Genomic DNA, 21,397 nt, shown 5'->3' on the forward strand with positions numbered 1-21,397 from the left:
TTATGCAAATACTTTGGTTGGAATGACTTTAACGCGAGCCCGAGGTACTCTCCTTTGAGGAACTTGATCTGACATGGCTAAGGTAAGTTCCAGTATTACTCGATGAGAAGAGGACGCACGTGAAGCACTAGCTGCTAGCTGCAAGAGGGCCTTGACCTTGGGAGACGGTGTATAATCCTCCGTTTGTTGAACTCTAGGAGCGGAGAATCGTTCATATGAATCCCCAGCGTGTGAATACTCCGTTGGGCGGCCTTTCGCATATGTCGTTGTTGTCCTGACGTTCCCGATGTTACTTGCAACTGCTCCTTTAGCAACTCTAATTCCCGCTGTGGTTACTGATACGCTTGGCCCAAAGTTCAACTCCTTCACGAATTCGGTCAGCTTTGTTCCCATCGTATACTTAGTTGTGGTTTCAACATTCGCAATGTTTTTCGCTACGGCGTGTGGATCAACATCGATAGTTTCAGTTTTTACACGAACGTTGGGAGTTCCCGATGGTGCTTTGTCCTCCATGTGGTTATTAATTGCCTCTTTAATTTCATCAACTTTCTGTTCAATTATGATGGTCATCTGAGTCTGTCCATCGGCATGCGCCAGCGATAAGCATGTGTCACAATGAATACGCTCTAATTCTCTTACCTGAAAGGTGGAAGAGGCTTCATTCAGCTGCCGTTTGAGCTTATCGCATGATTTTCGATCCGTAGCGTGGTGGAAAACCTTCTTGTACCATCGACGACTTCGAATGTATTCGCAGGTCGCTTGAACTTGACGGAGTGTTCTAAAACATTCTGTTAATCAAAATAAAATGATAAAGAAAGATTTTCATTACAAGCATAACTCATCTATACATTGCTCCGAGTCTGGAGATAACTGCTTTCCAGATTCGATGATTCTTATGCAGCAAGCGTTGATAGACCTTACGACCCTACCGGCCGTTTCAACAAGATCTCTCAACTCAGCAGAAGTATTTCTCACATCCTAAGCAGACATGCATGAAATTAATATGGAACAAGTCAATTACATCGCAGGAAATATGGACGCACCTCCGCGATCTCAAGAAGAGAATACACAACGCCGGCGACATTCCTGAGAGCGGGAACTGGTACACATCCACATACAGCTTTCAGGACATCCATAGCGACCCGTGAATTGGCCAGGACATCGCCTGTTGTGTCACGGACAACATCGCTCTGTGCGGTTGACGCTGGGGCAGAAGTGTATCTTCTCAAGGAAAGAGGCATCGTTGGTGTTTAGTTGATAACCTAGATGAAATGGATTGTGTTCTACGGAATTCCCTCCTGCAGGGGTGCCCTATATAGAAAAATATGCAGGCCGTGGTCTTAGAACATGTCGTGTGTTCCAATAGATACGAACTTAGCAAATGTGCTGAACCGAGATAGAGTAACTAGGCAGAATACAATAGTCTCCAGAAATATCAAGGTGAGGTAATGGTTGTGGGCGTCAATGTGTAATAATCCTTTTTGAACAATGACCTCTATTGTGTATTAGGACAATGCTATGTACACTATTAATACCAACAAAACTGGAAGCAACGGAAGGGATATCATTACTAGTCTTCACATGTACGTATTCCTATAATTATCGCAGGATGTAGTGAAATCGCGTCCTTACCTCTTAGAACACAAGCAATTTTGGCCATAAAAATATTTTAATGATCACATTCTTGAGCCTCCACACAATTGTTAAGGTGTTCTGCATCGCAATCCTGAAAGTCACAGAACACAGAGCTATCCTCAATCCATGAACTTTATTTAATAACGGATAGACACTTCTATCGTATATAAGAAGTATTTCAGGATGGCGGAGTGTTTGTCCGGATATCATAGAAGAGGTGGTATCGGACGAGAAAGGATTCGATCTAGTTATTTGATATTCAAAATCCGGACTCTAGGGATTGGATTCAGACATGAGACCGTCATGTTAGATGTCACAACATTTAAATCCGGAGAATCTGTGCCAGTGGTGTTTTTCCGACTGACGAGAAATCAACATAACAAAGAACGAAAGGTTTCCCCACACATCCACGGGAGTTCATGCCTTGGATTGATAGGTTAGAATGTATGTATTAGCTTTCATAATCCGTTAGGTAGATCGCAATGTTCATTTAAATAGCTCGCAGGGCCACAAAATTCCGCTGGATAAATTTCCAGGAAATGGTTGAAAGATGCTGAAATTCTCTGTAGCAAGAGTAGGGTTAGACAGGCGAGTACGATCCGTTCAATCAACGACTTTGTTTTGACTTTTTTTCGGAAGTACAAACCTTCATTCTCTCCGAGTAGCCTTCTGTCTGATTTTCTGTGTCGCTCCATTATAATTTTTCTGATCCGGCATTCAGATGTGATGTGCCACTCTACGCCGTTGGACATTGTAGCTTCAAAAATGAAATTACGATGATACCTACATCTCCACAACTATTACTACGAACCAGTTCTTCGTATTAATTGGGTGATGGTTGAAAAGGATTGAGCGATCCTTGAGCGGCGGGAGGAAGTCGAGGTTCGAGATGATATAAGCTTAATTTGGGGCCCATAGTGGTATATTGAATATACTTCCACCGCAATCGTGCGCTGCAAGTCCTGTGCATCCATTTTTGAAGACCCAGTATTGATTATAATTGATTTTCTATAATTGTCGTCCCATTCATAGCATCGAGGGTTTGTGGCAGACCGTCTGAGTCTTGCATACGACATGCCGGGCATGTAACGCCTTGTGGGTAGCACCGCTGCCACCCACGAATTGGATCGGTAGCAGGTTCGTATCAGCTGTAATGATCCGTTGGGAAGAGCGCGCAGTTTGTTTGAATAATTTTCTGGGTCATACCAGGATTCTGCATAGATTCCCAGATAAGCCTCAATTTTATCCTTAACAAAGCGAGTCATGAACTGCTTTGTGCAACCTTCCGGAAGGACTAGTATTGCACCTCCTGGTTTTTCCGGTGCTTTGATCGACTCAAATGTGCATACAGACTCCCTAAGAAAGGTTCAATACATAGAAGAATTTGCAAATGTAAGAAAAACATAAATACCCCGTCTCTTTATCTAGCGTAAAGTTGTTGCTAAAATAGAAACCTTCGCCTTGTGGGGTTGGTCTTTGAGCATTTAGCGAGGATGTAGAGGTTAGTTCAAGAGGTACAAACGTGCTAGGTGGATCGTAGTCCATAGCCAGGTTCTCCTCCATAGTCATAAATATGTTGAAAAAGACATCGAAACCTCCATCTGAGTTGAATACGCCAACGTCTCCAAGGGTACAGTGACTCTCTTGAAGTTTTTGATCCATGCTGATGTTATTGAAGGGGTTCCATAGACAGATAGTATGAAGCGATTGTAAAAACATGTCTGGTGTTTCACTGAATCTAGAGCTACACATATACGCCTTGATGTCTTTGTGTAGGTCGTGCGGAAGCTGTATATCCTGCAGACGGCTGTCAGTATGTGTGGTAGTCATTCGTTTTGAAATTGTCCAACTTCAATTGTCACTGGCATGCAATGAACTGGGGGGACAACCACCCGTCGCTTTGTCGGGGTCTTTTGACCTGTCAATATAGATGTGTCAGTAATCGTTCATATGAGCACATCCGCTTCAACGATAATAAATCGTACCAGAGCGAATGGAGGTCCTCGATGACCAGACATCATAATTTGTTGACAATTGAGACTGGCGCGCAGAATTTTGATGCCCATAATCTCGCCCTCGTGACTTTCAAAGGGGACAGCACTCAGTCAACTCGGCATTGAAAGAATCAAGATAATACACACTCGAAGGTGGTCGCCCTTCCCCAGGGGCATCAATGCGCCTAAGATATCTTCTCTATCTCGTTCTTCAACTTCCGAGAAGAATGTGACGATCAGGAATTTTATTATACAGTAAAAAACAACCAACTTTCAACTGTTTCAGGAGCACCACCTAGCACAGGCTTCAGTAGAAAAATGTGTCAGTCCAATTCTTCTGTTCGACGGCAATTTCAACTTACCTCTCGGAAAACGTCATTTGATGTACTTGGAGGGCTAGATTTCACTTCTTTATATTAATTGATACAGTCAAATATTGAGTCGATTTGAAGGATAAGCCTACCGATCACGACTTTCTTGATGTTGAAATTTGTTGTTGAGGAAGTAGAGTTGTTGTTCGTTGTCTGATTACCGCTTTCTGACACACTAAAGTTGTTGATTTCAGCGCGATTCCAGGCGTAAAATTGATATGCATACAGTGTTATATCTCCCCGAGGTGCTATAACTAAGGTTCGTCTCATGAGTCCGGCCGCCAACGTGACTGAGGAGTATGCAACTCACCTCCACCCACCGATAGATTTTCAGCTTCAAAATTCTCGTCGATGTGAACCTTTTTTGACGGGAAGAGTTTTCGTCGTAGCGTCAACATGGAAGAATAAGTGCAAGAGGAAAGTGTTTGCTGGATAAACTGCAATGAATCACCATGTAGTACGGCATACGCCCTGGGAAGCACCCTTAAGTTATAGGCATGGCCGCCTGTGACTCCCATCCGCGATATTTTGGGTCCCAAGTCCCCCAAACCGGATATTGCCCTTACATTTTTATTTGGGACATTTCTCTTCCCCTCTGTCGCCTACGGGATACATGCATAGTTGCTTTGCATTATTACAAGACCCACCATAAAAGTCACATTTTCTAGAGACAGAATATTATGGCCCACCGTAAATTCGGCGCAGAAGACTCCTCAACTTGGAACAAGAATATTTCGTGAGCTATTATATGTGATGGCAGCCCTTAACATTGATGACAACCCCCCGAGCCGAGTAAGCGATCCCAGGATTACCAACCTTGAGATTTCACTTACATTTCTCGCAGACTGGGTGACTCACAGCCCCCGATTCGTAGTATGTAAATAACCAGTACGTGCGCGTACCTTACGATATTGATATTTAAAAACAAATCCTCATCACGTTATGATTATTGTTGAAGTACAAGTCGCGACGAACTTCGGAAAGATCCGAGCACATGTACTTATGTAAATTCAACTGGTAGTTGGCATTCGCCTCTTTGACTTTCTCAGTCTTCGAAATCTGAGGGTAATTGGCGTCCTGAGACCTGTACATTCCCTCTATCTCTTCCCTCTGACCGAGTAGCCACCCTTTACATGACAGGCGCTGCAGACAATGAAGCGGTATGCCAACCGTATTTCTTCCACGATACTCTTCTGAATGTATGTAGCCTCAAAGCGACCCAGTGATGGAAGATGATGGTACTTCAGCGGGTGGAATGTCTAGCCGAAGCAACTCGGATGGTGGTAAGACACTTTGTTCCACCTGCAGACTCGACTACGATACTTCGTTAAACAGGCTCCGTCACTCACCCCTATCGAACTCAAGTACAGGATCCTAGTTTTCCCAGATGTCATTTAATCAAAACATCCACAGCCGGAACAGAAACATATTCACGATCTTTGTTCATGCTTGGACATGGTACACCTGTATGGGACCCAATTGGCGACCTCGAAAGACCTCAGTCGTCTCTTGAATCAGGCGTTATGATAGGCGATGTGGGGTTCATGACTGATGAAGGCGACTTTTTATGTTATTTCAACGTTTTTCTTCCACCCCAAGATCCAATACAGCGTCGTTGTCCTCCTGGATTTGTCCCGCTTCATCCTCCTCCTAAAGAAGTTGACATTGCTAAGGACTTGATGTACTTTCCGCCAGGTACTGCACTTGTCAGCAATGCGGTTTCCTCATCAGTACACTCCTCCTCGCCTTTGTGAGGTCAATACATTCTGAAAATCTGGAACGTCCACTAAATCTATTGCATTCTTACAGAGATATCACATTCACGGTCGAGGCTCGCGAAAGCGCAATACTTGTGCTTCCAGATGGTGCATCTCGTGAAGACCTTATTTCAACTTCGCGAATGAGTGAATACGTCCAACAACATGCATTAGACTGGTATATATACCTAAACGAAGAAATATCCCGCTTGCCGTTTCCCAACGGTTCATTGTACATCATCACTGGCTACGATAAGGCGACCAAATGGGCTGTCGGCACCTCCGGCTCCAAAAGTTATAGTCGCAGAAATGGACCTATGACAGCGCGGTATAAAGATCACAAGTGGTCAACCATGGGTATTGGTGCAAAGGCTTCGTCCCCCAATGGTGGTTATGGGAAATGCGCCGTCTTTATACGGGGAATGCACGTCGCCATAAGCGTGCCTAAATGGACAGCGTCAATTCTCTACCACCAGCCCCCTGCCATAATACATTACTTCAACGTACTATCGGTGCCGGTTACTGGGCTACGTGCAAAGCTTCAAAGCGCGCTCGAAGCCAGAAGCTCGTACAAGAAGGTATATGTAAAAGGGCACGACATGGAAGTAAGCATTCAAGTTATGAGGACTACGTGTTTTCCTAAATGCACACATTCAGCGTATGTTCCATCCTACGGAGGTCATCCTAAGAATTCTTCTCAGCGAGGTAGACTTCCACTGTCGTTTTTAGAAGTCATTGATAAAGAGTCCTGATATGCGCACTCCCGTCAGGACCAATCTGCCGATGTGGCCATTGCAGAAGATTATATGTGGTGTGATGTTGCCAACGGGGTACGCCAATCCTTGCCAAAGATGTGTTTGTTCAATTTTAAAACGCCACACTACAGAGCGATTGCAGTCTTTCTCAGATCATTGAATTGATATTGCGTGTCTTAGAGACGCATGAAATATCAAGTAAAAATGGCAAGTAACGGTCACTACCAATCTCTGTATTTCCTTATCATGAAACAACAGGGTTGGTTACTTTGGTCAAAATTGTCGACAATAGCAATGTGAGCTAGCACCGCCATTGGATGAGTTTTACTCTTGGGCACTGAAATCTATGTCGTAGGCATCATCGACCTCTAAGGCTAATCCATACAAGATTCTTCAATTTCCGAAGGCCATTGGACGGATGTATCGAGATTTACAGCGCCGTAGAAAAACCCTTAACAGGATAGATAAAGTATTCCCTGGGCCTAGAGTTCCGAACGCCATGCTCAGGCGAGTTTGAAGTACTATAAGGTTGTTAGTATACGCCGAGTTGTCATGCATGATACATACCATCTCATTTTGAGTTTTACACTAAACATTTGAAGCTCGTTCTTCCGTGCACATTTGGCTCAGGCAATGGAGCGAGGTAAACAAAAATGACATAATATTCGTTTCGGAAGCAGCCTCCTCAACTCCAGTTGTTCTCAAAGTACGTTATTTCAACGTTATTTGAATGCTCATTTCGATTGTCATTTGTTAGACTCAAGGCTACTGTACCGACAATGGGATGCATTTCCAAGTCGTTAAAACGCGTATCTCTATTATCCACAGTAAAACGCATCATATCAAAACCTTTGGCGGAGAATAAAGAATGCCCGATTTCAATAGGAATTGGCACAGAAAAAATATACCTAGGAAACTGGCCAATTCTCCCGGTTGGCTAACTACTCCCCCCAGGAGTTACGAAGTTGTTCAAATGAACTGTCTGTACTGCTTCCGTGCCGGTGCCATGCGAAATAGGTTGTGCATCTGTATGGTCATAATAGAATAAACTCGTAATCAATGGAATCTGCAGTAACCTGAAAGTTATACAGCTCAATCTCACCAAGGGAGAGTACAAAATATCTGTACTATGTGATTCAGAATTGTACCATGATGGAATTATTGGCCGAGTATTGGCCGTGATGGTCAAGGAAGCGAGGAAAAACGTATGATAGACCAATGATAGACCCCCGGAGGACTCCTTTCTAAGGAGCATTTTTGAATGGATGTAGTGCGATCCCGCAATGAAATATGGCAATCATACTGTGATAGAACTTGAAAAACTTACTGAAGGCACCCTCCGAGTCCCATCACTCATGTGCACTCTTCGGAGAAAAATTCAAGCTACAGAAGCTTACCCACCTTTGATTTTTGTTGATTTTTTGGGAACAAGGAACGCCGGAAAGCCTGGAATAAGTCAGACTCTGGAATGTGGTTGAATATGGACGAAGAAAACTATGACGATGATGATGGCAGCTCATGCCATACCAGTGAGTTTGACGGCAAACACGACGGTGCTGATGTATTTGACAACGAGGATGTTCAGGGAGAGGTGGATGGAAGTGAGGACGTTGATGATGAATCTGAGGGTATAGTCGAGGACGACATGCCAGAAGGTGTGGAAAATGTGAAAAGAAAGACACTGATCAGTCGAGACTATGGTTATTGAAGCTATACGCATACCGTACGACGCTAGTACACAGAAATGAGAGGATTAGATCAATGGGTTTTTTGAGATCTTTCGTTCCCGGGCTATCATGTGTCGGATCCAAGATGGCAGATCCCAAGGGTAATGTGCAGTGTTGATATCGTCGTTTAGACTTTGGAATGGATGTAACAACATCCCGGTAACGAATTATTGATATCAATTACACAGGGATAGAATTGTAAAGCATGATTACGGGTATAGAACTACAGCAGGTCGGGAGCGAAGATCGATGGGGTACATAATGCAAAAGGGCATGCCAAGCATTACCAAACAAGCAAATCTGCCTATCAGAAATCACCGGCATGGAGTCATCTGAATTCTGAATCCTCCATGAAAGGTTTTGCTTGCTTACCAAAACCACACGGTACCAACTTTACTTTGGGATGGCCCTTCCGCGAACTTGCATTGACTGGATTGCTTGGATGTCCCCAAACTTATCCAACACTTCAACAACTTCTATATCCTTCTCTCGGGATTCACGGTTGTTCATCATAACGACTCCTTGCTGTTGACATGTCGAAACCTCCCTGAAGCAACTGCTAAAATTCTCGAATAGGGCGCTCAATGCGTTTTCATTCCATTTGGTTTTCCCCGTCGCACTCTGCTTTCGCGTACCCTTTCCAAAAAAATTGCTTCTTCTCGTCATCTCGCGCTTTTGATGAGATGAGTTTTTTTCACAACTTTCGTATGACCTCAGTGCTGGGGCGTTGATAGTCAACGGCGGAATGGAGCATTCGGTAGCGCTACAACATCGCGAAACGGTTGGATTGCACCCGTTCTGCACCCGGAACACCAATCAGATGTCGTTACTTTCGAGGTCTCGATTGCGCCGCGTCTGGCAAGCGTACAGCACAATTTACTTAGTTCCTTAAAAATTCCATGAGGGGCAGTAGCATCTCAAATAGTCTGTTTATCCTTCCTGAAGGAAAGTTTCTTACCAGTACTGGACGATATTCGGGACTTTAAATCTTTTAACTCTTACAAGAGAAGTATTTGGGCTAACAATAGTGCCACACCGTAGCAATTCATTTCTCTTGACGCTGGCGGATTCGGGTTCAAACTGTAATCGAGAACACCTAGATGCCGTCACTTAATTTTTCATCAATAGTCCCTCTTTGATCATGAGAAATCACCCCTTCGTGCAGCGTGTTAAAAGGCGGTCTGATTTGAGACTGTATGTCCCATCTCTCAATCCTATCTCTCCTTCTCTTCCTCCATGGTTATCTCGACTTTAACTTCTCTCATTCTCATTTTCTCCCTTGCAGAAAAAGGGATTGCCGTAGCGCCTACCGTTCAACTTGATAATGGCGTTTTTACGGGTACGCTATCAGGGTCGACTCATCGATTTCTAGGCATTCCATTTGCCAAACCTCCGTGCGTCTTTCGTTTAATTCATTCATGGATATGACGTATACTAACCTGGCATTTCTAGAGTCGGCGACCTACGTTATCGTCTTCCACAGACTATCCCTCCATATGCTGGAACGTATGATGCAACTAACTATGGACCCAACTGTATTCAGCCAGCGGCCAACATTCCAAACGTTACGGTCATAGCAGGAAATGATGCGCAAAATATTGTCAACGCATTATTTGGTGCATTATCTCAGCCAGAATCCGAAGACTGTGAGGGTAATATATGTTGATTGAATGACCAAAGAACCCTAACATCATGTTATAGGCCTCACATTGAACGTTATACGTCCGTCTACTGCAACTCCTTCGTCCAACTTACCTGTTCTCTTGGTAAGGTCATTCCATAACCTTCTTATACGTAAGATTTAAAATGCATTTTAGTGGATTTACGGAGGTATGTCTACGTCAATACATGTATTTATGAATTAACCGGAGAATGTCTTTTACTGGACTTAGGGGCATTTCAATCCGGGTCTACCTCTGTGTAAGTTGACGTCACACGATTTACTTCTCTTACAATGCTAAATCATAGCACAAACAGCACCGATGGGGGATCCGTTGTGGAGCGATCCATTGCACTAGGGACGCCAGTCATCTACATTAGTATTAACTACAGGTAAGCTTAGCGTCATTTTTTCTCTCGCCTGCTTAAGAATACAATTCATATGCAGGCTTAACGGCTTTGGCTTCCTGGGTGGAAGCGAAGTGAAGGCTGCTGGCGTTGGCAACCTCGGTTTTCATGATCGTAATTAAAGTTTCGTGCTGCGATATGGCACGAATTATTCATCATATCAATTAACAGAGCGAGAAGCTATGCGATGGGTTCAAACATACATTACTCAGTTTGGTGGGGATCCAACCAAAGTAACTCTGTACGTTTTTTCCTTTCTTTTGCATCGTAGCCGAGATGTACTTATTCGATCACAGGTGGGGACAATCCGCAGGCGCGATATCCATATCACTCCAGATGCTTGTTAATGGAGGGAATCCATCTGGACTATTCCGCGGAGCGTTCATACAGTCTGGAGGGCCTATACCACTGAACGATGTCGCGGCTAGCCAGGGATCATACGATGCCCTGATTGCTGCAACGGGATGCTCAAACGCAAGTGATACTTTAGCGTGTCTGCGCACAATACCCCTTGCAACTCTTAAAACCGCAATTAATAGCGCAGGCCCTTCGTCCGTCAGTACCCCTTATCATTTGGATTTTATTCTGTTGGCTAATTTAATTTGCGCATGATAGACCGTAGTTAACACGTTTGGACCGGGTATTGATGGTACTCTGATAACAGACAACCCTCAAATCCTTGTACAGCAAGGGGCGATAGCAAACATTCCATTTGTGACGGGCATGATCCCTTTTTCTACGTCATCTGCGCACAAGGCCCCGCTAACTGATTTTTGCAGGAAACTGTGATGATGAAGGGACAATATTTGCATTACCAGTTGCCAGCACCGTGATGTATGTACACGAAACACCTGGGGCCAGGCTTTTCCTAACAAATTTCTTAGCACGGATGCTAATTTTAAAGCATATGTCAAGAGCTCGTACCCTTTCCTCACGGATGCTCAGGTTGACCAGATCGCGACTTTCTACACCTCTGACATAACTCAAGGCTCTCCTTTTAACACGGGGATACTGAATGCTATAACCCCTGAGTACAAGCGGCTTGCCGCATTATCGGGTGATGCAATTCTTCAAGCGCCTCGAAGATGGATGCTGCAGAACACTGCTTCAACTAATCACAATATATGGGTTTACCGTGCGTTATTACACTATATTGACAGAGTTCATTGGAGCTCATCGTTCTACTGTTTGCAGTCAGCAAACGATTCAAATTGCTGCCCGTGGTTGGATCGGTAAGCAGAATTACATTTCTTACCACATCATTTACAGTTCCTCATCATCGGTGTATAAAGATGCATAGCTCCGATCTGCTAAACTCCTATGGTGGTGGGGAAATGCAGAACCAAGTCATTCGTTTCGCCAATACTCTCAATCCTAACGGACAGGGTCTTCTAGACTTCCAGTGGCCAAGATATGATTTACAATCCCGACAGATGCTGACCTATCTGGATGGGATCGTTCCATTGACCATTTCACATGACACCTACAGACAAGACGCCATGAACTTTTTGACCAGTCTGACTGCATGATGCACTTTCGAGCCTGTGGCTCTCTATAATCGCAAAGCGATTATCGCTTTTCCAAGTTAAACAGATTATATATAAAATATTTCAATACTTACTCGTGCTCTTGACAATTAGCATATAGTTGGTTCTTATTTCTAGACTCTCTGCTTCATCTAAAAGACTATTTTTCAATTTTGACTTTGAAGTCCCCTGTTATGCGGCAAAACCCGAAGCTGTGACCCAATAGGTGTGATGTGACTTCAATGTGTACAGAGATTTTGTAGGGTGGCGGTGGCTTCGACATTGATAATCCAGACATTGACATCGTTTACACCCTTTGATAATGGTGCTCAGCAAGCGAAAAAGAGACGGAGAATTCGCGCCTTGGAAGCCAGGTTTTCAAGACTCCGAAGCCAGACCTTCAGAAGCAAAGAAAACAAAGACCACGGAGACCACATCTACCACCAAGGATGTTGTTGCGACTCCAACACTCGCACCGCGCTTCTCTCCTTATGTCTCTCAATCTGGTTCATCCCAGTCAAGTGTTGGGATTAATGAAATGAAACCATTGCCTTATGGGTCACACAAAGCATCAATGTATAACGAATCGACTCCGATTTCTCGACCAGCACCATCGCAACCTACCGCGTCCGGATCTGGTGCTGTCAAAAAACCCAGAGGGAAGAAAGCGAAGGTAGATGATGCAGTTCCCGTTGAAAAGCGGGCTGCAAAGTATAAACCAAGATGTCCACAGAATATCATGGAAAGACTTGAGCGTGTCAGAGAGCAACGGTGCGAGCATCTTTCATATTGTCTCCCTAGTAATACCTTAAGCATGCCATAGAATGTACATGGTTGACCGTCGCCGGAATGGAAATGAACTGCGGGAAGAGTTCAGCGTTCTCGGATCAACAGGAAATGTTTACACCGTGACGGTCGATCGTCTCCCTAGATGCAATTGCCCTGATGCTACCAAAGGCAATCATTGCAAGCATATCCTTTTCGTCTTTGTCAAAGTTCTTCAAGTCAGCCAGGAATCAGGTTATTGGTACCAGAAGGCTTTGCTTACCTCTGAGCTGGAACAAATTTTCGCAGAGGCTCCCCTGGCCCCTAATTCTGAGGCAAATCCACAAGTCCGCGAGGCCTATGCACGAGTAACTGGCAGGCTTCCTGCGGGTGCCAGTAGCTCAAAGTCAGGGTCCGGCAAACACAAACGCGTGCCAGGCCCTGGTGACGACTGTCCTATCTGCTATGATGGCATGCATGGCGTCGCCGAAACGTCTTTGACATACTGCGAGCAGTGTGGAAATGCTGTGCACAAAGAATGTTTCCAACAATGTGCGTTTCTACTTCGTTGTCTGGGATTACATTGATATGTGCTTCAGGGATGGCAACGTCTCAGCGGACGGGTACGGGACTGACTTGCGTCTGGTGTCGTGCCAAATGGACTTCTGCACCTGGTGTGGGAGGTGCAAATGTGGCAAGGCCTTCATCCGATGGGCGATACATCAACCTCGCGAACGTCTCCGGACAAAGCCCTGTCCGTGACACTAGTTCATGTAAGGCGTATATATTCCAGGATGTCGGGAACCTGCTCATCCATGTTCCTAGATTATCATGGACCCCGAAGAGGAAGGCGATACCACGGATATCAGATTTATGATGATTTTTGAGCGACCCCCTTTTTCTTGGACTTTTTTGACTGCAAGTGTACCATACTATCGTTCAATCTCCAGTCAGTATCTTGCTACTGTCGTGTCGCAAGCCCACTGATCTTTGGTGGGGAAGTTTTATATTTTAATCACACTTTAATCTAAATATAATCGACTCATATCTCTACTTCATCTCTTTATGTACGATTGTCTTTGCACTGCATTGACTTACACAGTTGTATCTGATTTATAGGTCTTCTGATCGATGTCACCTCTGTTAGGGGAAGCACTGGTCTTAATCGATCATCCATTTTGGCCTACATATTCTGTATCAGCTCTCGAATTTTTCTGATCCCGGTCGTTCTAGATATAAGTCGAAGTGAGGAGATGATCATCTGCGCTTATAGCTGCCTGATGTTTACTATGTTGAGTTATTTTGTCTTTAATGCTACATTCCAAAAACATTCCTACTACAGATCAACGGGGTCACTGTTCCGTTCCGATCTCTTTAGCTGATGTCCTGATTATAGATAAATATCTTCGACCACTCACTGTACTGATGGCGTAATATCTTGATCTCAAAACGAACAGTTATCTCCACCCTAAATCTCGCGATGATCAATAATAAAAGCAGTGAAGTGAAGTCACGCTTAACGAGATTAAACCGGCATTCCTTCCACAGTTACGACGCTTCTACACGCGGTTAGTCCATATTCAACTGCTATAGGCGATCACGAAACTAATTGCACGAGGATCATACAAGAGTATATGGTAGTAGTAGTGACTACTAAGTCTCATCTGGTTTACCGATTCGCCTTTCTGCAACTCCAATCAAGGCACTTTCTTTGGTATTCTGGGAAATGCAAGCCTGGTGTTGCCGGATGCTGACATGACCATATGACCTTGGTTGAACGGCAGTTTTACAGTCATATGCCGCTGACATACCCTCAAGATCGCTCCAACCTTCACCAAACCATAGTCGCAGAAATTCCAAACGGGGCAGATGACCACTGCCAATTCGAGTAGATTATTAATCTGCAGAAAACGTCCATATAATCTGTAGCTGTATACCCTTTTACGTGTCTCTGTTATGCTTCTTTAAAATTAAAAACCACCCTCGATTGTATAAGGAAAGCACGCTCCTTCATGCCAGCTATATTTGGATTTGGCTCCGAATGCTTCATGAGCATCACCTACCCTATATGGCGTTGTGGGTCCTGAACTGCCTTCTTAACCATTCACTGCAGGCCTCGAGGCGTCATGTCATTGTAACGATCTACGTGTTCCTGGGCCAGTTTATATAAACGTTTTGAGTGCGTGTTAGCATATCCACTATCCGGATTGCTGAGCGTTTCAGGGGGAAATATATGTAGCCATCGTGACGTTGACTATGTGGGTTCTTTTACCCAGGAAACGATGCCGAAATACTACCCACACACCTGGGTTTCCAAATTTGCAATGCATGTGGCTTGGTTTCTGAAAACCTCAACAACCAACAGTGGACACAAATTCACAGCGATGTACTCATGAGACTCCTTCTATCTCAGCTGTCGAATAGACTTATAATACTATGTGTGGATGGTGGGACTAAAACAGTTACCATAAAGTCATCGGTTTGAATCTCGGTAATGAAGTCGAACATTGCTTGAAGGGATGCAAAAAGCAATTCATATGACTTATCCTGGTTTCTGTATGATTCACATTGTCAACACGTTGACAGTAGGGACTGTTGTGTCAAATTTCAGCTCACTGCCATGAGCATTGCTGCATTACCCTTAAAATCGTTAAATGGCCGCTTTAAAATGATAAAAATCGTTTACCTTGATAAAAAAACTACCATCTGCAAATGGTTCGGCAGAAGTGTATGAGAAAAATCCTAATCTTTATACACCAACGCATTTATGGAAATATAGTGCAAACAACGCGGTTATAGCGCACAGTTTAATTATTAACGAAAAAATGATTAAGCAAGATATGTCTTGGACACTGTTTGTTCAAAAAATTGACCTCTTTTGGTACGGATGGTTTGCTCGATTGATACAAGATTGATACTGTGATTCAACAGCGCGACCGGTCAATATCCAAAGGGTGTCTATATTCAGGATTTCCTTCAGACTAGTCATTATACTAAGGGTCTATAGGGGCTTAAGACACCGTGACTTTAGATATTGGGCTCATGCGAATGCTTCTTTTAACGGCCAATCATTACTTTGTTCCACACACCGTTTCAGACAGATTATCAAGCTCGATGAAGGATGTAGTTAAGTCTTAGTGTGGCACTATTCCGACACACTGTACGACACATACGCCCTTTCAACTGAATAATTCGCCAAAATCAATTACCCAAAGAAAATTTATATCCTCGGATTTTACAACAGGATCCTTACATTGCGTAGTATTCATAGATGCAGGTCGACTTAAGTGAACAAAAGATGAAAGCCAGATTTAGGGGCAAAAATCATGTGATATGATTGGTAATGGTTATGGATTAGGTTCATCGATGCATTTGACAGAACGAGCGACGCCTTGCTCCTTGTTCTCACTCTATATCTTCTCTAGTTTCCAAAAGGATTCGACAATCAATATGGTTCATGAAGTGATAATCAAGAAGCATCCAATATATTGGTTTGAAGATGGCTCTCTCATCCTTGATGTCGCCAACCATCGTTACAAAGTTCATCATACTCTCGTAGCACGGCATTCAAAATTCTTTTCTGCCGCTACTACCTTGGCAAAAGAAGAAGGAGGAAGAGATACTAAGCAGGACGGAAAAGAGCATGATGGGGCTACGCAAAACATTTTGGTGGGAAGCAGTCCTTTGATTCATACACATGTAATTTTGGAGCCCGAACGACAAGTTCACCCTGAAGACATCGAGGCTTTGTTGCAACATCTGTACCATGATGTGTAAGTCAGTTTTTTAATTGTAATATTGGCTTATCTCAGATCGCATGGGATATCGAGACGCCTTTGAAATGTTTTATGGGTCAGTGTGTTCGGTCCGTTCGCTTTAATTTTAAATTTTCAACGTGTCGACACAGACAAATGCTTACAATTCCGCAAAGACGACTGGATACGGAAACGCCATTTCCCCATCTACTCTCTCTTCTGCGTGTATGCAGTCCCCGGCAGCTAGATTTCCCCAATATTCATCGTGCTGCCCGTCGCATATTCGAAGATGCCTTCCCTTCTAATCCAGAGGCATTCACCCATAACCACCCATTACATGAAGCATTACCAATGGCCAAATCCCTTAATATCCCTCATGTGAGTTTTCTGATTCGTCTTCGTTTCGGAAACCCACAACCTTTCTCCCAAGGTCACGAAAGCAATCTTCTATAGTTTGGTCTCGACTACCGACTTTGATGTATCTGGTCCACCATCGCATTCAGGCCAGGATGGTAGGCACCCTTTTTGCTTGTACTTTTCCACTTGTAAATTGATATCGCGATAAAGGTTCAAACACAGCTCAACCGCGGCAAGGCCTCTCTTTGGACGAACAAGGATCTAAACGAGCCCCCCAATCCAAAATAGTACCATCAAAAACCCTCTCTCCAGCCGATTCCCGAACCTGTCTCAACCTTATGAATCGTCTCATTGACCATTTCACTCCGATCCTGTTTACGCCGCCCGCTACGTCGCATATGGAATGCACTGATGTATTCGCCGAGACATGGATGCCTCTAGTTATACAGCCCGCAATCGAAAATGACGGGGTCTATAAACCGTTAGAGACCTTGCAAAGGAATAAGGAGATAGATTGGGTTAAACGTGGTATGTGTGCATCTTGTGTAGCTGAGAAAGTGGAAGAGTGGTCAGAAGAACAGCGGTCCATCTGGAAGATGATGGATGAATGGCTCGAGCTGCCATCGAATTCAGCCGCTTACTCTTGATTTACGGAGCGTACATTAATACAGGCGCTTCTGCATTCACTTCTACTGCTAGAAGACGTGTGGAATTTTTGCATGTGCATATTCACACTCCTATCAATTCGTGTATCCCCGACCTCTCATCGGTTATATGCAAAATCACGACGCACTCTGAACTGCCTCACGGGAACAACAGATTCTGACCATCGCAAACGATGCGATTTGTATTTCAAAACATCTGACTGCAGCTTATCTGGATGTCGTGATTCTGGTTTCCCAATCTGTTTTCTTGTTTTTCACAGGTTACCTATATTTAGACCACACTAGCCGTCATGAAATTGACTGGGCAATTTGCGGTGGAAGGAATAAGCGCCTGATCTGTCCGTGTTGTAATAATCTCTAGAAATAACCGAATACCCATCGAGCCTTTGTATAGTTCCAGGGGGCCTTTAAACCATCAATACTCCTTTGTGTTTTTTGGTGGCGTGTCATGGCATTGAGGCAGTTTTTGAGGGTGCGCACAAACATTTATTTTGGAACTTCCTATTACTTACGTGCGGCTATAGATTTCCTTTTTCATAACGCTACCGAGTTCAAGATATTTGTGTGTATCTGGAAGAGTTTTATTTGGATGACAACTGTCGGTATCCACACGAGAGGTGTGAGGCCATACTTGGGAGACCAAACATATTTTGACTCACCATGCGGTCACATACTCCATATGTTCGCTACAAAGGGGGTCTTCAACTAATCGATGTACCATCAACAGGTCGAACATGAGTCACCCATCGATTCTATAATCCCAACTTGGAACCGCCTGCAAGATATGATATGGCTCAAACGCTGTGCTGTGTGGCCTTTAAAATCCGCCATGTATCCACCATTGTAGACCATATACTGAGCTTTCCCTCCTTCATTCATTCTGTATACATCTATATTATGGACCTTCAGGTCGCTAGCGTCGATAGCCCTGATCCGGTCACGGCTTCTCATGATGACAAGGCCTCCTCAAACGGTGACCAGTGTAGAGAAGCCGCTCAGAATAAACGCAATGCAGTTAAAGGAAACAAATACTTGCGTACTGAGAGCTCTGAGGATGCCTGCTACCTCAAACATCTCGACCCAAACGTTCGATTTACAACATGGGGTATCTTCGTATTGATATACGAGGTTTCGTCGGGTTTACTTCCAACATCCTTCTCCGGCTATAAAGGACCATTCCGGTCGTATCTGCGCCTCATAGTTGACTTGTGGAGTTTGTGCAAGTGGCATTGCGTTAAATACTACGTGTCAAATATATGGTTGGCCATTGGACCCTCTGTCTCTTTCTGTCTTGCGTCCTCGGTTCTGTTCAATGTGCGTTGCTGTATTCCTCGAGGCACTTTTCACGAATACCTTTCTCACATGATGGCCTTAGATCGAAAGGAATCTCCGGTTGAATGGTTTAGATGGATTGTTCAAGGACGGTTTCGTGGATTTCTTTCGTTATCAAATAATATGTTGGTTTTTGTGTGGGATGCTCACATTTTACGCCGAACGAAGCCTGTGAGTTCCAAATTACAGTATAACGCGCAGACCCTCGCTCATGCCTCGTAATCAGTGCTGAGACGAGAATCATGATCGGATCTCACCTACGTGCGTATTTTCTGCCGAAGCTAGTTAAGGGTATGTTTTCTGTCAATAAAATGATCATCTCTGATTAGTAAATTTGCCTGTTCCTCAGCAAGCCTTGAGATCGACCGGAAACGCCTAACTGGTATGTTATCATCGTCACTAGTAATCCAATACACTCTCATGTCGTAGAACGAGATGGTCCTTTTCCATACCCTCATGATTTTCCGAACTATGTCCCGGGTTTAGAACCTTTCGAACAAGTACTTATCAGGATACGATGTATCGCTGCTGTTACCTTGCAAATCCTTGCGATGGCTGTATTTATCCATAGCCTCGAAGAAACATCCGACAAGTTTGTAATGTCGTCCCTGGCTATATCATTTTTCATCGCGGCACTGCTTGCTCCTCAGAACGGCGCCGGTGGAAAGAATTTTGGTTTCGTGACCTGTAACAAAAACTTCAAGCGCATGCACGTCCTTTTTAGTATCGCTTTCGATTTCCAATTTTGTCGAACACTTTCTAGGGATGGATTGACTGACTGGCTTGTAGACGGTGAGTGTAATTAATTGATGTATAATATTTATTCATTATTGACTGTCTTAAGAGTACAAACGATCCGCGTCGGCTCTTGGAATAGTCAAAGACATCATTGGCATCTTAACATGGGGGCCAGCTCCTCCATGGTACTGGGAGCTACCAGTGACAATAATTACTAGATACCCCATGGTAAGTTATCGATGCCTACTGCATGAAATTACACGTTAACCAGAAACCTAGGAGCTTTCGGCCCTGATAGTTTTTTGGGCTCCATCAGTCTCAAAGGTGTCTATAATCGTCATATTCCAGTATGCAGTATCGACTTTGAGAGGGAACATCACTAGTTTGCAAGGGTCCGGACAACGAGGGTCAATCATGCTCAACATGATGGTCACAGTGCAGAGTCTATATCGCCTGCTCGATACCACTCCGGACAATGGTGGTTCAATTGATTATCTGATTGCCACATCTGACAAAGGAGCGTCTATCGAATTACGGTGAGTAGGGCGAGAATGTGAGTAGACCTTCCCTAAATATGTACTTATTCTTCCATGTCAACCTAGAAACGTGTCCTGCGCGTACTCACAAATGGGCCCACCTGCTATTGATGAAGTTAATTTGTCCATCAAGGCAGGTCAATTGATCGTTATAACCGGAATGAATGGAAGCGGAAAGTCTACGCTGGTTAATCTGATCTCTGGCCTTATTCGACCGACTTCTGGAGACGTCATCATCGATGGGCACGAAATTCAACGTTATAACAGGGGACAGCTGCGCAAAGCAATTACCATGGTTTCGCAAACCGAATATATCTATCACACCTCACTTCGCGAGAACCTGCTGTTGGGTACACCGGATGGCCCATCACGCCTTGCCAACGACCATGAATTGGATGAGGCAGCCACTCTAGGTGGATGTTCAGATTTGATCAAAAAATACGGATACGATACTGTTTTCACACCATCTAACTTACCTAACACAAGTATTAGAGGATATCCTGAAAGGCCTGTTTTGGATGTCCTCAAGAAGATGGATTGTCAGCCCCAGCCGATTATGTTGTCTCCTGGAGAAAAGCAGCGCATCATTGCGTACGTTTTTCTATGCCGTTCTCACCAACCTTCTTTAACGGCTAATCTGATTCATGAACATCTAGATCTCGTGCATTCTTCAGACTGAAGCATGAAAATATTAAGCTTGTCATTTTAGACGAGATAGCCAACGCTTTAGATACGGCGGCCGAAGCAAAGGTCTTTGCAAACTTCCGCGACATTGCCAAAGTCAACGGACAAACTATGGTTGTAGTTACACACCGATTAATGGGCATTGCAAAGCAAGCTGATTTGATTGTGTAAGTATTCTTTTCGTTTGAAAAAGTGAGTTATTGACAATTGTATCTGCGTCGTAACTAGATGTATGAGTAATGGGAAACTCGTTGAGAAAGGTACCCATCAAGAGCTTGTTGCCTCCGGGGGAGAGTATGCTTCGCTTTACAGTGCCCAAGCGCTCAATTGAAGAGTATACTAGTTAACAAGAAGCATCTCGTATTTCGATTACATAACGCTCAGTTTCCCACACGGTTTTCATTTTTGTTTAGTAGGCGTCCGATATTCTCTCACCGCTACTTGTAAAATAGTGAACTAGATATGTTCGTTCATTTCATTTCCCAGAGAACCTGTTTAAAAAATCTTGAAACTCTGTCCAATATGCTGCATGTTGAGGTTGTTTCGTTTACGTAAGGCCCTGTTCTCACGCCCACGGCGCGAGTCGATTTCCATATTTGGTGCTTTGTGACGACTTTTACCACTGGTTGAGCACGGTCACCTACATATCAGTCACATCGCTTAATATGTACATCTTCGCCATTTATGGAAGTCGTGACTTGCTACCGAACAGGGCCCGTGTGAAGATGAGTCG

General features: G+C 44.1%; 8 protein-coding genes across 8 annotated transcripts; 6 read left to right on the plus strand and 2 right to left on the minus strand.

The window, feature by feature from the left end:
- Positions 1-1,241, minus strand: JR316_0004043 (uncharacterized protein; the record flags this gene model as incomplete). Its single annotated transcript, XM_047889812.1, has 5 exons — positions 1-68; positions 120-576; positions 640-778; positions 830-978; positions 1,044-1,241. 5 exons carry the CDS (start codon positions 1,239-1,241, stop codon positions 1-3), a joined length of 1,011 nt encoding a protein of 336 aa, XP_047752186.1.
- Positions 1,242-2,438: 1,197 nt separating this feature from the next.
- Positions 2,439-3,297, minus strand: JR316_0004044 (uncharacterized protein; the record flags this gene model as incomplete). Its single annotated transcript, XM_047889813.1, has 2 exons — positions 2,439-2,991; positions 3,047-3,297. 2 exons carry the CDS (start codon positions 3,295-3,297, stop codon positions 2,439-2,441), a joined length of 804 nt encoding a protein of 267 aa, XP_047752187.1.
- A 1,836-nt stretch (positions 3,298-5,133) lies between these two features.
- JR316_0004045 (uncharacterized protein) lies at positions 5,134-6,486 on the plus strand (the record flags this gene model as incomplete). The annotated part of the gene is made up of 5 exons (XM_047889814.1): positions 5,134-5,160; positions 5,208-5,283; positions 5,414-5,750; positions 5,810-6,362; positions 6,415-6,486. 5 exons carry the CDS (start codon positions 5,134-5,136, stop codon positions 6,484-6,486), a joined length of 1,065 nt encoding a protein of 354 aa, XP_047752188.1.
- A 2,989-nt stretch (positions 6,487-9,475) lies between these two features.
- On the plus strand, positions 9,476-11,835 carry JR316_0004046 (Lipase 4; the record flags this gene model as incomplete). The annotated part of the gene is made up of 14 exons (XM_047889815.1): positions 9,476-9,633; positions 9,692-9,885; positions 9,941-10,005; positions 10,057-10,069; positions 10,132-10,159; positions 10,217-10,291; positions 10,347-10,420; positions 10,478-10,547; positions 10,603-10,861; positions 10,922-11,027; positions 11,086-11,140; positions 11,191-11,441; positions 11,501-11,538; positions 11,599-11,835. 14 exons carry the CDS (start codon positions 9,476-9,478, stop codon positions 11,833-11,835), a joined length of 1,623 nt encoding a protein of 540 aa, XP_047752189.1.
- A 319-nt stretch (positions 11,836-12,154) lies between these two features.
- Positions 12,155-13,484, plus strand: JR316_0004047 (uncharacterized protein; the record flags this gene model as incomplete). The annotated part of the gene is made up of 4 exons (XM_047889816.1): positions 12,155-12,603; positions 12,656-13,149; positions 13,197-13,370; positions 13,423-13,484. 4 exons carry the CDS (start codon positions 12,155-12,157, stop codon positions 13,482-13,484), a joined length of 1,179 nt encoding a protein of 392 aa, XP_047752190.1.
- Positions 13,485-15,963: 2,479 nt separating this feature from the next.
- JR316_0004048 (uncharacterized protein) lies at positions 15,964-16,374 on the plus strand (the record flags this gene model as incomplete). Its single annotated transcript, XM_047889817.1, has 1 exon — positions 15,964-16,374. One exon carries the CDS (start codon positions 15,964-15,966, stop codon positions 16,372-16,374), a length of 411 nt encoding a protein of 136 aa, XP_047752191.1.
- A 64-nt stretch (positions 16,375-16,438) lies between these two features.
- Positions 16,439-17,356, plus strand: JR316_0004049 (uncharacterized protein; the record flags this gene model as incomplete). Its single annotated transcript, XM_047889818.1, has 4 exons — positions 16,439-16,449; positions 16,505-16,730; positions 16,783-16,864; positions 16,920-17,356. The coding sequence occupies 4 exons, from the start codon at positions 16,439-16,441 to the stop codon at positions 17,354-17,356; spliced, it is 756 nt and encodes a 251-aa protein (XP_047752192.1).
- Positions 17,357-18,271: 915 nt separating this feature from the next.
- On the plus strand, positions 18,272-20,995 carry JR316_0004050 (Putative multidrug export ATP-binding/permease protein; the record flags this gene model as incomplete). Its single annotated transcript, XM_047889819.1, has 10 exons — positions 18,272-18,688; positions 18,750-18,877; positions 18,933-18,997; positions 19,056-19,088; positions 19,136-19,498; positions 19,551-19,672; positions 19,793-19,980; positions 20,047-20,571; positions 20,637-20,831; positions 20,893-20,995. 10 exons carry the CDS (start codon positions 18,272-18,274, stop codon positions 20,993-20,995), a joined length of 2,139 nt encoding a protein of 712 aa, XP_047752193.1.
- Positions 20,996-21,397: the final 402 nt, after the last annotated feature.

This window comes from Psilocybe cubensis, chromosome 3 (assembly GCF_017499595.1).
Source record: "Psilocybe cubensis strain MGC-MH-2018 chromosome 3, whole genome shotgun sequence".
Classification (NCBI taxonomy): Eukaryota; Fungi; Basidiomycota; class Agaricomycetes; order Agaricales; family Agrocybaceae; genus Psilocybe; species Psilocybe cubensis.